The following is a 17,229-nucleotide window of genomic DNA, read 5'->3' as shown; positions in this document are numbered from 1 at the left end:
AAAGATGCATTTGTATTTATATATATATATATGTGATGATTTTATATATATATATGTATATATATATACATAAAATTTTTCTTTCTTTGTGTTCGTATACAGGTATGTATTACTCTATAGGAATGAAAGGAGAGGTATAACACAGGAACAGGCAGGGGTGTGTTCATGTGCATCTATTTATAATTTGTATATTTCGTACGTGTATATCGAGAGAGCCTCTGTCATTGTTTGCATCATTACAATGACTGTACCTCCGACCAGCGAGGAGTACCCGTCAGTGGTGAATGGAGAGAAGCCCCACGTGGGCGGTTCTTGCATGGTCTCTCGCAGGAAGCTGTTCCAGCAGGCAAGGTTGGCAGCAGCTCGTGAAATGAGTGGGGCCAGCGTAAATCCATCCATCCTCCAATCCGCCAAGGAGGGACGCTGTGAAGTGCCCATGGCTGTGTGCCAGCTGCCTCTTCTGGAGAGGTCAAGGAGCGTAGAACCCGGGGCAGGGAGGGACCATCCATGCTGTGAGTTCCAGATATGGCTTTTCCTACTAGATGGAGACAGGGCACACCAGAATTCTGTCTTCGAGGAGGACACTGACCACCAGGAACACAAAGTAGAGGCCGAACATGATGAGGCCCAGCACTTTGTTCATCCGCCATTTGCAGAGCGCAATGGAGAGGATGACGAAGAGCAGCATGATGAAGAGGAGGACGATGGCACAGAAGAGGCCATTGCTGCTGACAGCCACAGGTTGGAACCTGTGAATGATGGTGTATAGGAGCCAGGGCAGTGGGAGCCTGTGAGGGATAGACGGGGGAGGCGTCAGACATGTTGAGGAAGGCCTGTGGCATAGCGTCAGCTTCTTGGAGTCTATCATCTGAAGAGGGTGTCTGGTTAGGTTCACCATGACTTGCGTGAGGTCGGCCCAGGAAATCACATAAGGAAGTCAGGTGAACATCAAAAACCTTTATCTATTTCCTTGATTGAATTAGGGAGAAGAGAGAATTTGTTCTACGGTCGAGTAAGATCAAAGCTGTGACCACTGCAGGCGATTTTATTTATTTATTTATAATTTAAAAACATTTTTTTATTTATTTAAAGTTTGATTTATTTTGGGGGGGAGGGGCAGAGGGAGGGGGAGAGAGAGTCTTAAGCAGACTACGCACTGACTGTGGGGCTCGATCTCAGGACTCTGAGATCACGACCTGAGCCGAAACCAAGGGCCCCACACTTAACCCACTGTGCCACTCAGGTACCCCTATTTATTTATTTTTAGAGAAAGAGCGAGCACATAAGTGGGGGAGGGACAGAGAGGGAGAGGGAATCTTAAGGATGGAGCCCAGCATGGGGTTTGATTCCACGACACTGAGATCATGACCTGAGCCAAGACCAGGAGTCAGGCAACTATCCGACTGAGCCACCCTCGCACTCCAAAAGACTAGTATAACCACCGCAGGTGATTTCTGAATGTGATTGGAAATAATTGTGTGTTTCCTTCTTACGCTAAAAAAGTGAACTGGAAGATTTGTACAGGGCAGGAGAAGGAGCAGACAAATGGAGAAAAGGCGTAGAAATCAGTGGTGAAAATGGCAACATTATTTTTAGGAATGGAGAAAAGAATAGCAATGACTTAATTAACAATCTACCAGCCAGTAAAAATAAATGATACATGATATAATATAGCTGTCTGAGATTTATTTTGGAAAATATGGGAGAGCCTTTTAACTAAAAATTGGTCTTCCTGGAAAATTCGAGGGAGACAGTATCTTATATTTGTGATGTGATTTTTAAAAACTTCATTATGTATTTTTATACCTGTTCTCTCCCTTTGCTTTTGACTTTTAAAAATCTGGTAACATCTTTTGCTTTCTATCCGGAGTGACGACTCCGGAAGACATCAGAAAGCTGTCAGGTGCACCCTGGGAGTGAGTTAGGACTCCGAGCGAGAGGAAAATGGCCGACAACACGTGACCCACGTGGCCTGCGCATCTCCAAGCCGCTGGGTGAGACACAGTTCTACCACTGAGCCTAATAATGGAACGTTGGCTGGGGAAACATGGACCCAGCTGCCCAGCTGGATGAGGCTTCTGCAGGATTTTAGCCTTTGGCTAAGGGAGATTCAGTTTTGGCCTGACCTCAGAGAAATGGAAGAAGAGGTGCTCTTTTTTTTTTTTTTTAAAAGATTTATTTATTTATTTATGTGACAGAGACAGCCAGCGAGAGAGGGAACACAGCAGGGGGAGTGGGAGAGGAAGAAGCAGGCTCCCAGCGGAGGAGCCCGATGTGGGACTCGATCCTGGAACGCCAGGATCACGCCCTGAGCCGAAGGCAGACGCTTAACAACTGCACTACCCAGGCGCCCCGAAGAGGTGCTCTTTTGAAGCACAAAGTTCTCCAAAGGAAAAGCAAATAGCTTGAGAGAAATAATGAGGTGAAAGGGGTAGTGAGCTTACCCATCTGGTCTCTGCTGCTAGAGGCAGCCGGTGGAGGCAGAGCCCATGAGTTATGCATCTTTGAATACCCAGGGCCTGGCACCTGCAGGCCCCATCTGGGTATATATTTAACCTGGGCCAAGCTGAAGAGATTGGTACAACTGCCTCATGGCGGTCAACACAGGCGTTTTGCTTACTAGAGCTTGGCTGGGAGGCGCTGACTTCCTGCACCACGTCAGGAGGGGACGGGTTCCACAGGCCCTCTCAGGGCACGAGGTGCAATTCCAGCTTTCAGCAAGAGGGGGCAGCCCTGGCATCCTCCCTTGGGTAATGATAAGTGAGGAAAAGAGGGAGTGGGGTGTGTATGTGGGTGTGTTGGGGTGGAGTGCTGGAGAGGAGATGGTACAAACATGAAAACCTCCACTAGGGACTGGTAACGGGGAGCTCTTTTTCCACACTTCCGTCTCTTAGGAAGAAAAAGACCAAAACCACTGTTAAGCTAGACGTGCATATGTGCACACGCACATCCGATTCTGGTGAAGTTGACCTTGATGGCACTACAAATAGGTAAAACCCTTTGCAGGAAAAATTATGTTTTTTCATGCCTTTTGATCTATCACTTCTCTTGTCAGGGATCAAACATAAGAAATATTTGAAATGTTGGGGCACCTGGGTGGCTCAATCGAATCAACATCCAACTCTTGATTTCGGCTGGGGTCATGATCTCAGGGTTGTGAGATCGAGCCCCAGATCCGGCTCTGTTCTGTGTGTGGCGCCTACTTGGGATTTCCTTTCTCTCTCTCCCCCTCTTCCTCTACCCCTTCCCTGCCCACGCTCGCTCACTCACTCTCCCTCAAGTAAACAAAAAAGTATATATATATATATATATATATATATATATATATATATGAAATATATATATATGAAATATATATATTTGAAATATATATATTACTTGCAAATATAATTATTCAGAAAAATGATCATTTCAGTATTACTTTGAGTACTGAAAAATTGGGGATACCTTAAACTCTAATAAGAAAAAGCTAGTTAAGTAGCAAACTACTAAGTCAAGGTAATGTTATGTGGCCATTAAAAATCATAAGCTTATAACGATATAGGCAAATACTCTTGATGTAATTCTATAGTTAAAATGAAGGATGTACATAAAAATAGCAATTTTCAATTCAATTTCAATTTCAATAATGTAAACTATATATGAACTAAAACAGGATGGTGGATTATCCTTGCTTTTTATTTATGCTTTGTATGTATTTTCTAAATCTTTTACCATGAGTATGGTTAATATTATAAGCAAAAGGAAAATGCCAGCAAGACTATGAAATACCTTTTATACTTAATATGCTGCTAAAAAGTTCATCAATTGGTATAAACTCTTTTTGAAATATACATCAATAGCCATTAAAATGCTCATAATCTTTAATTCATTAATATTTCTTGACGGAATTTATCCTAATAAAAATAAAAGAGGAGGTTTTCTGCATAAAGGTCTCCATTGATGCACCCATAATTGCCAAAAATTGGAAAAAAAAATGTGGCTAAACTGAAAAGCCACAGGATGAAATATTTTGAAGTGATAAACTGTTAATTATGAGAGCTATAAAGAAACGTGGAAAAATAGTTGATTTACTAACTAATAGATGCCTATATTGTACCGGTCATAAATGGCTTTAAAATGGAAAAATAAAAGCCCTCCAAAAGGACAAAACTGAATATTCATGAAGAAAACTTCGTGAAATATTTGGAAGAGAACATACAAAAATTAAATGTGGCTTTTGGGTTGGAGGGTTAGGGGTTATTTTTCTCTAAACTTTCATTTAACTTGTTACAATATATATACACGATGTAAGAACAGTGAACAAAAAGCATCTTGCAATTCCCTGGAATATTTATTTTTCAAAAACAGGACAAGTAGGTCTTATAATTTTTCCCAACTTGTAGGATTTTCTCTCTTTATGCTATAGCATATTTTATTTTCCTTTTTACAGGAGATTGACCGCGAAAACTACTCTAAACGCGTCGGCAGTACAACCGAGAAATACCGTTTCTGCGAGAGACACCCTTCCTTTAAAACATGTACCTTTTAGGGCATTCATTCATTCCTACATTCATTCATTCCGTCTGCAAACATTGGTCAATGCGCCACCATGCATTAGGCATGTATGAGGCTTCGGGGAGCTGTTGCTCTCGAGCGGTTCACAGTCTAGTGCGCAGACTGATAAACATGGCCATGCAAGAGTATGATCTGCAGGGGCGCCTGGGTGGCACAGCGGTTAAGCGTCTGCCTTTGGCTCAGGGCGTGATCCCGGCGTTGTGGGATCGAGCCCCACATCAGGCTCCTCCGCTATGAGCCTGCTTCTTCCTCTCCCACTCCCCCTGCTTGTGTTCCCTCTCTCGCTGGCTGTCTCTATCTCTGTCAAATAAATAAATAAAATCTTTAAAAAAAAAAAAATCTCCACAAATCAGACACTGAATGAGAAAACACAGGTAATGCGAAGGTATAAGAGAGAATAACATTCAAGATGTTCGATGCGAAAGTAGATCCATTTTAGTGAGTTTCTAAATTCAAGTGTCAAGAACTCAGTTCTGGGAACAGAAGGATCACATCCCATGTCTTACTTTCTCAGGGGTTCTCATTCAGGGTTCTTTACCAGACTACTTTTACTTCTGGCAAGTTAAATGAAATGACAGAAACAATGGCATCCCACCCCAGTCTGATCCACTTTAGAGATTATTCATATTGAGAACTCCAGTTTGCTTCACTGTAAGAATAGATCTCATCTTCTGACTTTCAAAAAGCCTAGAATATCTTTACCAGCATACGTAAATGACACCAAACCTGCCAGCCCTTTCCAAGGAAGGAGATGGGATATTTTTGCTGGGCCTATGTTTGTTCCAATCTGTTTTATGATCCAAAATCTCACCCGAGGCTGGTGGGGACTTTAATTAGAATTAGAATATGGAAAAAATACAGGAAAACTATACAGCATCTCCATTATACCTGAATACTGAATATTCTTAACGTGTAGCCCATGCCATTATATAAGCAAAATTCTTAAAGTTTTTCCTACAATAGTCACTTCGTGTGCAGGCATGCGTTTCTGCCTACCTAGGGATAACTTATTATTCTTAAGTTCTCTGGAAATGAAAAATGGAGTCAGTGAAATGGAATGGTACTCCCAGTGTTTACTTTCTATTGATACCGGTTAATTTTGGACTCAGAGATCCTGGTCGTGTCTTCGCAGCCTCTCAGAAGACAAAGACAGTGATAGAACTGACGTGTGCACCTTCACGGAACTGTCTCTACTCACCCTACAGTGATGTCAAATATGTTGCTTCCAACAGAGCTGGACACAGCCATGTCCCCGAGCCCCTTCCGGGCCACTATGACACTGGTGATAAGATCAGGGATGGAGGTCCCAGCAGCCAAGATGGTCAGACCCATAATCTCTTCACTAATGCCAATTGTCTCTCCAACCTAAAAGTAATGACAGGGACACATATGAGTGTTTGAAGTCACAAAACCAACATAAACATTTTCATGCAACTCCCTTTCTTTAAAAAAAGATTTATTTATTTATTTGAGAGAGAGAGAACGCAAGAGCACGTGCATAAGTGGGAAGGACAGGGAGAGGGAGAGAGAATCGCAAGCAGACTCCCCACTGAGCATGGAGCCTGATGTGGGGCTCGATCTCACAACCCTGAGATCACGACCCGAGCCAAAAGAAACCAAGAGTCAGATGCTGAACTGACTGTGCCACCCAGGTGCCCCACAACCCCCTTTAAAATAATCCCTCCACTCTGGGGGGGCTGAGATGATAAGAGTTAGCCATAGTCACTGCCGTGGAGGAGTTCATACGTTAATCATATTCAGACCCAAGAGATCGGGAATGTTCACAAGAGTCTCAGGAAAGAGCTATAGGGGCTTGAATGCAGTTTCTATAGGATGTCTGTTAAGACTGAGCAAGGAGGCAGAAGGGAGTTTTTTTTTTTTTTAAGATTTTATTTATTTATTTATTTGACAGAGATAGAAACAGCCAGCGAGAGAGGGAACACAAGCAGGGGGAGTGGGAGAGGAAGAAGCAGGCTCGTAGTGGAGGAGCCTGATGTGGGGCTCGATCCCAGAACGCCGGGATCACGCCCTGAGCCGAAGGCAGACGCTTAACCGCTGTGCCACCCAGGCACCCCCAGAAGGGAGTTTTAAAAGCCAACTGGCCATTGGCTCCAGCGGCCAGTGCCTGACTATGGAACCAAATCCTGTTGCGGCTTTGCCTCTGGATTAACAATGGCAGGTTAAGGATGGACACCTAGTGTTCCCATTTTTTCTTTGCCATCTCCTAGTGTCTGTAACCCACTCTTAAAGACTTTTAGACTACTGTTTCCATAGGAAACTGATTCGGGGGGTTTTGGGGTTTGGTAATACATGACTGTAAATCAGCACGGCAGCTGTGGAGAAACCAGCAGTTAGGGAATCACAAGTCCAAGGTCTGGCTCTGGCATTTATTAAGAACTTGACCTACTGTTCAGTTAACCAATTGTGTAAAGTCTTTGATCCTTGCTTTCTTATCCTTAAAGTGGGGATGATAATACCCTTAAAAGGTGGCTGGGAGGACTAAAAAGATCATTTGCAGAAAAGCCCTTCGCAAATGGAAAACATTACTGAAAAGCAATGGGGGATGGTTATTATGTTTTATTTTGGTCTTTGCCCTTTAACTCTGATGAAGTCTATTTTGACAGTTGGTCTAGCCGCAGATGGAGGCTCTCCATTCTCTTGAGCAACTTTTTAAAAGAGTCTTCTTGGGACTTGTAAAAGCTTTATGTATTTTCTGGAGCTGGCAAACTGCAGTTCTGAAAACTTTCAAGATAATGCTTTCAATTTGGTTTTCAACAGCCTACTTGATGACATTCATCATTTTTAGAAAAAAATTCAAAGGGCCAGAGTAGCATGTAAGAATAAGGGATTTTAGGGGCGCCTGGGTGGCTCAGTTGTTAAGCGTCTGCCTTCGGCTCAGGGCGTGATCCCGGCGTTCTGGGATTGAGCCCCACATCAGGCTCCTCCGCTATGAGCCTGCTTCTTCCTCTCCCACTCCCCCTGCTTGTGTTCCCTCTCTCGCTGGCTGTCTCTATCTCTGTCAAATAAATAAATAAAATCTTAAAAAAAAAAAAAGAATAAGGGACTTTAGGGAATAGAATAAACTCATGTCTAAATACCTTTTGTGATTTATAAGTAATAGCTCTGTTTCCACTGACTTAAAAGCATAGTTGGGAGCTATTTTTGTGTTGATGGTCACGTCTGCTCTAGAGCCTGGCTGGCTAAACCAGCTTATGCTGTCCTCATGGAGCAAAGATTCACTGTTCCCCATCAGAAAGGAAGTCCGTGGGGGCGCCTGGGTGGTTCAGTCGGTTAAGCATCTGCCTTTGGCTCAGGCCATGATCCCGGGGTCCTGGGATCCGATGCTCTTCCTGCTCAGTGGGGAGTCTGCTTCTCCATCTCCCTCTGCCTCTTCCCTCCCCTCCCCCCTCAAATAAACAAATGAAATCTTAAAAAAAAAAAAAAAGAAATGAAGGAAGTCCATGTGAGCAGAATCCCTGCTTGGATCACTGTAGTCTACCTGATACACAGAATATAGCCCGGTTTATTATTATTTATTATTAATAGGTATAGCAAATATACCTATTTGCTGAATAAATCAGTCAATCTACATACTTAGGTGATTTTACTAGCATGTTTTTCACCGATTCTCCTAGAAAAAATTAAATAAGGGTTCTGCATAGGAGTGCCCTATTCTCCTTGATGACCTATTTTTTGGGTTAGCTTTGGAATGAAACATTTTCAGAGACTCTGAAGATGCTGACTGAATGACTGTCATCCCCGATAAATAGGCTGATTCTTCGAGGGAGTTCCACAGCAGCAACTATTCTAAAACAACACTTATATTTAGAGTTTGAATGGCTCTATAGACAGAAAAAAAAAAAAAGCAGAAAATGAAGAGGGGTGGTTTGGTGGTGGTGTTAAGAGGGATGGCTCGGATCCAGGGGACCTGGGTGCCAATCTGAGCCTGCCACTCCCAGTACATGGTGGCCAACTTCCCCGAGCCTCAGTTTTCCTCATTTGTAGAATGGGGATAATAATATCCACTCTCAGAGCTGTTGTGATGATTATATGTGATGATGAGACAGCAAATAGCACGGTGTCAGGTATAAATATTCAATAAATATCAGCTGTGCCAACTCAGACCCTACTCCTTTCTCACTCCAACTTAGCAGACGGCAGCCACTGGGCTGGCAGCGGAGCCCGAAGCTGGTTTAGTAGGCGTCAGCCTCTAACGCGGGGCATCACCAGGATGACGACTCTCTGTTGTGCCTCCAACTCCTGGTGAATTTGTACGGCTCCTAGAAACACTGCTGCTGATTGAGAACGAGTCTTCCTAAGCTCATTTGAAGAACATTTCACTGCATTTGGCTTTTGGTGAGTTAGCGGCAAGATGATAGGCACAGGGATGGGACAGTGCTGATCAAATCGGCAGCATCAGAGAAGTTAGAGCTAGAAAGGATGTCAGCCTCTCTTGGGGGGAATTCCTTTGTTTTCTAATGCAAGTAGATGATGGGGCCACTCAGAATCCAAATTCAGTGCCGCTCCGAATATCGCAGGATGCAGTTCCATGCCTTGGCTTAAGGAGGAACTGTAAAAATGTCATATTGCGAAATGAGACACAAGGTTGTATCGGACTCTTAGAGTTAACTGCTCCTATTCGATGCAGGATGGATTTTAACCATATGTTCTCATCACCCAAGAAATTTACTAATTTCATGATGCAAAAACAATAAAAGGTAACAAAAACTAAAGGAAAGTATGCATAAAGCATTTTATGGAAAGGGCATTTATTTTTGGCCAAACAGTAGCTAAATAATGATATTAAATAGCATTTATTGTTGGTAAGACTGTGGATAACAAAACGGTTGAGCACTAAATGGTACATTTGTTATCTTTCTGGCTTTTATAGCTCAAAAGTATAAGAAGCAGAATTAGAGCTAGACTTCTTAGAACGTAAACTGCTATTTTGATCAGCTGTCTGGATGTCTTAGAAGAGCATTTCTATAGAAGAGAAAAGGAAGCTTCTCATTCATTACTAGAAAGTAAGGTTTCTCTTTATGCACTTTATATTCCTGGGCTTTTTGGTAATTATTATTGTTCTAGGCATTGCGTTTGAATTTTTCTTTTTTCTTTTTTTTTTTTTAAGATTTTATTTATTCATTTGAGAGAGAGAGAGAGACAGCCAGTGAGAGAGGGAACACAAGCAGGGGGAGTGGGAGAGGAAGAAGCAGGCTCCCAGCGGAGGAGCCTGATGCGGGGCTCGATCCCAGAACGCTGGGATCACGCCCTGAGCTGAAGGCAGACGCTGAACGACTGAGCCACCCACGCGCCCCTACGTTTGAATTTTTCTACAAGAGAATGAAAAGGAAGTAAGAGTATGGAATTAAGATAATCATTAAAAAGGACAGAAAAATATGAAAGTGTAGAGGATGATGTTTTCTAGAATGGCTAAAGAGAAATCACTAGAAAACAAGTGAGGAAAAAAAAAATCCACCACTTTTTTTTTTATCAGTACATGAAAGAATTAAAAAGAATAGAAATTATTTTTTTAAGAATAAAAATAATTATTAAGAAAAATCATTACATGGGGCGCCTGGGTGGCACAGCGGTTAAGCGTCTGCCTTCGGCTCAGGGCGTGATCTCGGCGTTATGGGATCGAGCCCCACATCAGGCTCTTCCGCTATGAGCCTGCTTCTTCCTGTCCCACTCCCCCTGCTTGTGTTCCCTCCCTCGCTGGCTGTCTCTATTTCTGTCAAAGAAATAAATAAAATCTTAAAAAAAAAAAAAGAAAAATCATTACATGTTATAAATGGCAAACAGTCCTGGAAACCTGGAGCCTGAGAAGCAGCTTATCTTCTGCAATGATTTCTGGGTGGTATTGATAGCAAATGACTGTGGAAAATCATGACTTTGGGGCAAGCAGAGCTTCTTCAGTGGGTCAGCAATTGTTTGTTAATATCCAGGAAGAATAATCTGAAGTCAAACATCATAAAATAATAGGATAGGAATAACATAAAGTACCTTGTAAGAATAATACTGGCTATACTAACTGACATTTCCAGTGGATTTTTTCAACGATGTTATATGTTCTTTTTCTTTAAAAAAATTACGGTGTGATTTACATACAGCAAAGTATAATTTTATATCCAGTAAAACTCACCCTTTAAAAAAGTGTATCGTTCTAGGAGTTTTGGTAAATGTATGCAGTCCTGTTTCTCTACATCCTCATCAACATGTCTGGGTTTTTTGAATATAGGCGTCCTAGTGGTTGTGAAGTGGTATCTCATGTTTATTTCTTCAGAGAGACAGAAAGAGCGCGTGTATGCAAGTGGGGCAGTGGAGGGGAGGCGCAGAGGGAGAGGGAGAATCTCAAGCAGGCTCCATACCCAGTGCAGAGCCTGACACGGGGCTCCATCTCACAACCCTGAGATTGTGACCGGAGCTGCAATCAAGGGTTGGACGCTTAGCCAGCTGAGCCACCCAGGAGCCCCTTATGTTTATTTTTAAACAACTCTCTCTCGACATAGAATTTACATACCATAAAATGCACTTACTTAAACCATATATATAATTCAATATTTTAGCATATTTATAGACTTATAGAGCTAATTTAATTTTAGAGCTTTAATTTAAATTTAGAGCTTTTTTATTGTCCCAGGAAAAAACCCTGTACCCTTTCGCAGTCGTTCCCCATTCCCTCCAACCTCCCCAACCCTAGGCAACCATTAACTTTCTGTCTCTACAGATTTGCCTATTTTTCACATTTCATATCAATGGAATCATTCCAGCATGTGATTGTTTGTGACTGTCTTTTTCATTTAGCATAATATTTTAAAGGTCCATTCACATGTAGCGTGTACCAATACCTTGTTCCTTTTTATTGTGGAATAGTATTCTATTGTATGGATAGACCACATTTTGTGTATCCACTCATTGGCTGATGAACATTTGGCGATTACGAATAATACCGCCGTGAACATGTGTATATAAATTTTTGTGTGGATGTTTTCATTTCTCTTGGGTATACAGGTAGCGGAATCACTGGATCATATGGTAACTCTGTGCTTAACATTTTGTGGCCTGCCAAACTGTTTTCTAAAGTGGCTGCGTTACTTTATATTCTTACCATCAATAAATAAAAGTTCCAATTTCTCTACATCCTCCCCAATGCTTGTTATTATATCCATGCTAAGTGAGAGTCAAGTGGCATCTCATTGTGGTGTTGATTTGCATTTCTCTAGTGAATAATGATGCTGAGCTTCTTTTCTTGTGCTTATTATCTATTTGCATATCTTTGGTGAACTATCTATTCAAATCTTTTATCCATCTTAAACATTAGGATGGGCCCAAAGTGGGCCTTGAACTCATGACCCTGAGATGATGAGTTGCATGCTCTGCCCATGAGCCGGTCTGGTGCCCCTTGCCTTTCTATTATTGAGCTTAAGGTATATATCTATCTTATAAGATCTGTATCTATATCTATCCTGGTAGAAGTGCTTTTTCAGATGTATATGATGTGTATTTTAGGACTGTTGATAATAGAGGATAAAAACACAGGTTCCAGAGTTTCAGAGACTTGGGTTACGATCTCAGTTCTGATATTTAAACCTATATAATCCTGAGCAATTTTATTATTAGCTCAAAGTCTAACTCTTTTTTTCTGTAACTGTGGATAATAATAGCACCTCCTTCATGGGCTTTGTGCCTCCGTACAGGGTGACTGTCAAGATCACGAGGACAAAGTGATGTGAGTTATCCTAGCAATCAACCAGTAATGGTTACCACTATTATCTATGAGAACGTGAAATGTTTGCATTTCATTCTTTCATCCATGTGTTACAACAAATAATTCCTGGGAGTTTATTCTTGTGACAGCCACTAGGACTGGCACTGAGTTAAAAGTAAAATACATCATCATTACAGCAAACTGAGGTTCAAGGAAGGGGACTACTTTGTCTCCACTTCTCTTCCTCGAGCCAGTGTGAAAGGCTGGCGAGAGCTTGCGGTGAGTGGCGGCCCACTCCTGGAGTGGGCAAAACCTCGACATTCCTCCTAGAGCAGGGGAGGCTTGGATTCAGGCTACAGAGGGCAAGAAGTGTTGGGGTGACCTCCTCCACACGGATGTCCAGAGTTATGCTGACTGGACTCCCTGCCACAGGAAAAGGCCAGGAGACATGGGGAAGTTCAGTGGGGGTAACATCCTTTAGTCCTGGAATATGTACGTTGTCTTTTCGGACACAATATTATTCTGACTTTTTCCCAAAGCAGACACATCAACGAACCCTTTGGCAACCATGAGCAGAACCAGGCAGATGGGTGTTCCTCTCAAGGTCTTACCTGGTGTGCCCACCAGACCATCAAGTAAGAGAATACAGCGATCCAGGTGATGGAGCCAAAGAACGTGATGGGAAAAAACTTTCTTGACGACTGAAAGAGAACCAGGAAGAGGCGAGAGCGTCAGCGCCATCCATGAGGTGGACCTGAGAGACCCAAGCTAAATCCACCAATGCTGCTACTCCTCCCCATTGCCTTCCATCTTTGTAGGCTCAGCAATTGAAAGGTCCTGCCTACCCGCATTCAAGCCAGGGCAGAAGATTCTCTCTTGGGAATGTTGGTTGGAGCCAAAGCTAGTTCCTGAGATGGAAGTCTCTTGAAGAGAATGTCTGTTCCTGCTGCTGGCTGCTTGGATGCCCCCTGCCCTTCCCACGACACCTGGTTTCTCAGCCTGGCCCTCAATCTCTTGACCACCCCATAGCCTTCCTCCTTCTCCTATTCCCTTCTGCTCAAGTTCATCAGAAACAGTTTCTATTGCTTCACCCCATGCATCCTAGCAGTCCACTGGCCAGAAAACGTAGGTGATTAACTGCTTTTAACAAGAAGGATCAGTAGGTTCCAAAACAGGTTCCTCTTACTCTCCCACAAATCACTGGGAGAGGCCACACGGAAGAAGCCATCACCATAGTTTCTATAGTTTCTATAGGACAGCTGCCCTTCAGGACATTTGACCCACTCTTGTAGAATAGAGTAGACAGAGGCCTAGTGCACTGCTTCCTACAGAGGCGGGGGGGGGGCAGAGTAGATGATCTTGGGACAGTTTTCTTTCCTGTTCTCCCCCCTGACATAATAATGTCTATTTCTTCTTTGAGCACTGGCCTTTGTGCAATCTCAGGCTTACAGTGTGAACACTTTCTATTTTTTTTTTTTAATATTTATTTATTTACTTGACAGAGATAGAGACAGCCAGTGAGAGAGGGAACACAAGCAGGGGGAGTGGGAGAGGAAGAAGCAGGCTCATAGCGGAGGAGCCTGACGTGGGGCTCGATCCCAGAATGCCGGGATCATGCCCTGAGCCGAAGGCAGACGCTCAACCGCTGTGCCACCCAGGCACCCCGACACTTTCTATTTTTAAAATCCAACTATAATGAACAGTGTCAGATTAGTGTCAGGTGTGCAATGCAATGATGCACCAATTCTATGCATTACTCAGCGCTCAGTGTGAACACTTTTAGTTTCTTTCAAATGTTAGCCAAAATCAGACACTCAGAATGTAGTGTTTCTTACCCGACCTCACTACAGAGGGACCAGGCTTGCAGTGGATTGTAGTGGTGTTTTGTTGATAGCTTTTTTTTTTTTTTTTTGCAAAATTGGGGCCCTTTAAAACATGCTCAGCAGAATGCCCTCAGCCTCTCACCTATTACTACCAAATACTTTTTATCTCAAAGCTTCCACTATGAGAAACAATCTCATTTTTTGCTTTGATAATGCCATCCAATTTTGTCCAGAGAAGTGAATCCTGGAGTTGACTCGGATGAAAGCTATCTCAATTGTCTAAAAAGTTGACCTTGGGTGGTCACACAGAATGCTTTTTTTTTTTTTTTTAAGATTTTATTTATTTATTTGACAGAGAGAGACAGCCAGCGAGAGAGGGAACACAAGCAGGGGGAGTGGGAGAGGAAGAAGCAGGCTCCCATTGGAGGAGCCTGATGTGGGGCTCGATCTCAGAACGCTGGGATCACGCCCTAAGCCGAAGGCAGACGCTTAACGACTGCGCCACCCAGGCGCCCCACACAGAATGCTTTTTGTCATGGCTTTTGAGAGCTTCATTAAGAGGTGCAAACTCGTAACTAGTCATCTTTTGAATATCTGTAATAATAACGAACACAGTCTCTATCGCCCCAAACCAGGCGTACATTCTCTTTACTAATTTTGAGTTTTCAATATATGTTTTTATGATCGCGCGTACCGTTCTGTTAAATTAGAGAGTGCTGTCTTTTTGGGGCTATTTGTTAGCTGCAGTGTTTGCAAGACCCGTGGGCTTGATTAAATCGGGGGAGACATCAGGCCACAGTGAGAAGGAGGAAAAGAATTTTGGCTAAAGACTCAGGACCCTCCTGGGGGCCTGAGCACTTTAGTCAGTTGTGGGGGGGAAAAAAGTAATCCATTTTTCGAAGTGTATGTTGAGACATTCACTTCTGAGGGCGAATTCCTTTAAAGCTGAGGATTCAGCTGGATTTTGGAGACCAGATTCCCCAGGTCTTGGAATCGCCAGAGCTAAGAAAGCAAGTTTCCCAGACATGGGTTTAGCTAATTGGAGTCCCCATTCTTTTCCTCTGGTCACAAGTCACTGTTTCAGGACCCTAAGAGGGAGGAGAGTTTCATCTCCTATGGCCAGGCTCTGTCGCAGGGAAGGAAAAGGCCTTTCTTGTGATGTGGGGCCGCACACGAGATTGGAGCAGCCAGCAGGCCGTGAACTTGATTCTGAGCAACCTGGGAGGGAGGGAATGGAGTACCATCTCCCTACTTTATGGTACGGTGTATGTGCTGGAGATCTTGGGAGAGTCCTCATTTCATAGGTTGCTCATTCTGCAGCTTAGATCATTTATTAAATATATAATTATTCTTTAATTTATTATGCCTTTGCACGTCTGTGCATTGATGTGATGTGACAAGTCAGAATCCAATTATTTGAACATATTTCTCATCTGAAGAACATCATCCCTGAACCATAGAACATTCCTAATCCAAAGGTCGAAACTAAGGAGTCAGACTAAGGATGTAAAGGAACCAAGTTCACATCAACAGCTAATGAAAACCTCTCTCAATGATGCTTGTGATTCTTGATCAAGAGGCCAATTAGTAATTAGTGGACATCTATGTGTACCTAGTATTGTATTAGGGACTCAGTGAAAAGAAATTAAAAGATAATTTTTATTTGTGAGTTTCCAGGTCTTCATCATAAACTAGGGGTAGGTAAAGGCCGGGTACCTACTCTGTACCCAAGTCTTGAACTAGACCTGAAATTCAAACCTAGGTCTGTCTGACTATCCAGCATGTATGCCAATATTTAGGTCATACCGATTTGTTCTTAGAGAAAACAGGGCCAACAAGGCTCAAAATATGCCCAGCTATAGACATAATGATGATCATTGTAATACTAGCCTGTGCTCCGAATGTCAGAAGATATAAGGAGCATCGGGGAGACAGAGGCTAGCATTCCAGCTGAATGGCCATCTGCCTCATCCCACCTTGTCCCTGATTGGGAAGCATCAACCCTTTATGCATCGGCAGGTCAGCTGAATGTCTCCCAACTGTCCAACTACCTTATCCTTTCCAATCTCACAACCCAGGTAATTCCTTCTTCTTTCGTTTTTTTCTGAATGACTCCCCTAATTTGGACTCTATGGTCTCATTCCAGACATGCTGCCCAGTCGGACTTGCGCAATTATTTCGTTACCAGTCTCACTGGAAGGAAGGAAATAGCCCCTGAAGCCAAGGTCTGACATGTCAATTTTTGGTTAGTAATGGTGGCTCTTCCTAACATCTGCTGGGATGGACCGCCTACTAATTAGCAAAAAGCAAATTGCGTCCATGTGCCGGCCATTTTGTTCCCAATGTAATGGTTTACGTGTATAATTGACAGCTAATGTTCTCATTAGAAGCTTTTAGTACATCAGCGTGATACTCTCTTGGCTTGGAAAACATTTCTGGACATTAGCTCGTTGCACAAATTGGCCATATCCTTACTGGTTTAAACTTGACAAATACTCACTGAGCATCTATTTTATGCAAGGTTTGGGGGCATACATGTCTAAAAGCAGTTCCCCCACAATCCTATTAAAGATTAAAAGTGCATTCTCTGGATGAATATGATCGGTATTGAAATCCCTGCTCACCGATTACCAGTGATGTGACTTGAGACAAATCCTTTCATCTTCTAAGCCTCAGTTTTTTCACCTGTAAAATGGGGGGGGGGATAACAACATCTAATTGTTCTGGGGATTTTGGGTCCGTAAAGTGTCTACCAAAGTGCCCGGCACATAATAAGTGCTCAGATAATAGATGATGTTCCCCTTGTTTTGGTTTTTAAGAAACAAGGAAACTGGAGTTCAGAGAGGTGTACCTGGCTGAGGGTCGTGGATTTGCCTCTTTCTTGCTGGGTGCGCTTGGACAAGTCACTAAACCTCTCTGGGTCTCAATCACTTCCTTCTTGCTAGAACTGTGCTCGGCACACAGACACAATAAGCACTTGGTGAACGACTCAATGGCTGGTATCAGCTGTGAAAACAGAGCTGACTTCTGAGGCACCTTCCCAGTTCAAACGGTCACGTTTAGATGCGTTTAGATACATTCCTGTTTTGTAAGAGTACCCACCCTAAGTCAGGAGAGAATATAACTTCGGGGATCTCTATC

The 17,229-nt window shown here is 42.9% G+C and overlaps 1 protein-coding gene across 1 annotated transcript in view; it reads right to left on the bottom strand.

Moving 5' to 3' along the window:
- Positions 1–278: 278 nt before the first annotated feature.
- SLC24A2 (solute carrier family 24 member 2) overlaps positions 279–17,229 on the bottom strand; it is a 239,198-nt gene continuing 222,247 nt past the window's right edge. Inside the window, exons 9-11 of the mRNA XM_087869614.1 lie at positions 12,877–12,966; positions 5,756–5,922; positions 279–788 (exon numbers count right to left, since the gene is read on the bottom strand). Of these exons, the coding sequence (XP_087725740.1) occupies positions 539–788; positions 5,756–5,922; positions 12,877–12,966 (507 nt within the window). The 3' untranslated portion in view covers positions 279–538. The remainder of the gene's footprint in view (positions 789–5,755; positions 5,923–12,876; positions 12,967–17,229) is intronic.

Source organism: Ursus americanus, chromosome 18 (genome assembly GCF_024610735.1).
Source record: "Ursus americanus isolate L20-20 chromosome 18, mUrsAme1.1.p, whole genome shotgun sequence".
Classification (NCBI taxonomy): domain Eukaryota; kingdom Metazoa; phylum Chordata; class Mammalia; order Carnivora; family Ursidae; genus Ursus; species Ursus americanus.
The sequence above is the reverse complement of the archived record's forward strand: the minus strand, read 5'-3'. Positions and strand labels throughout refer to the sequence as shown.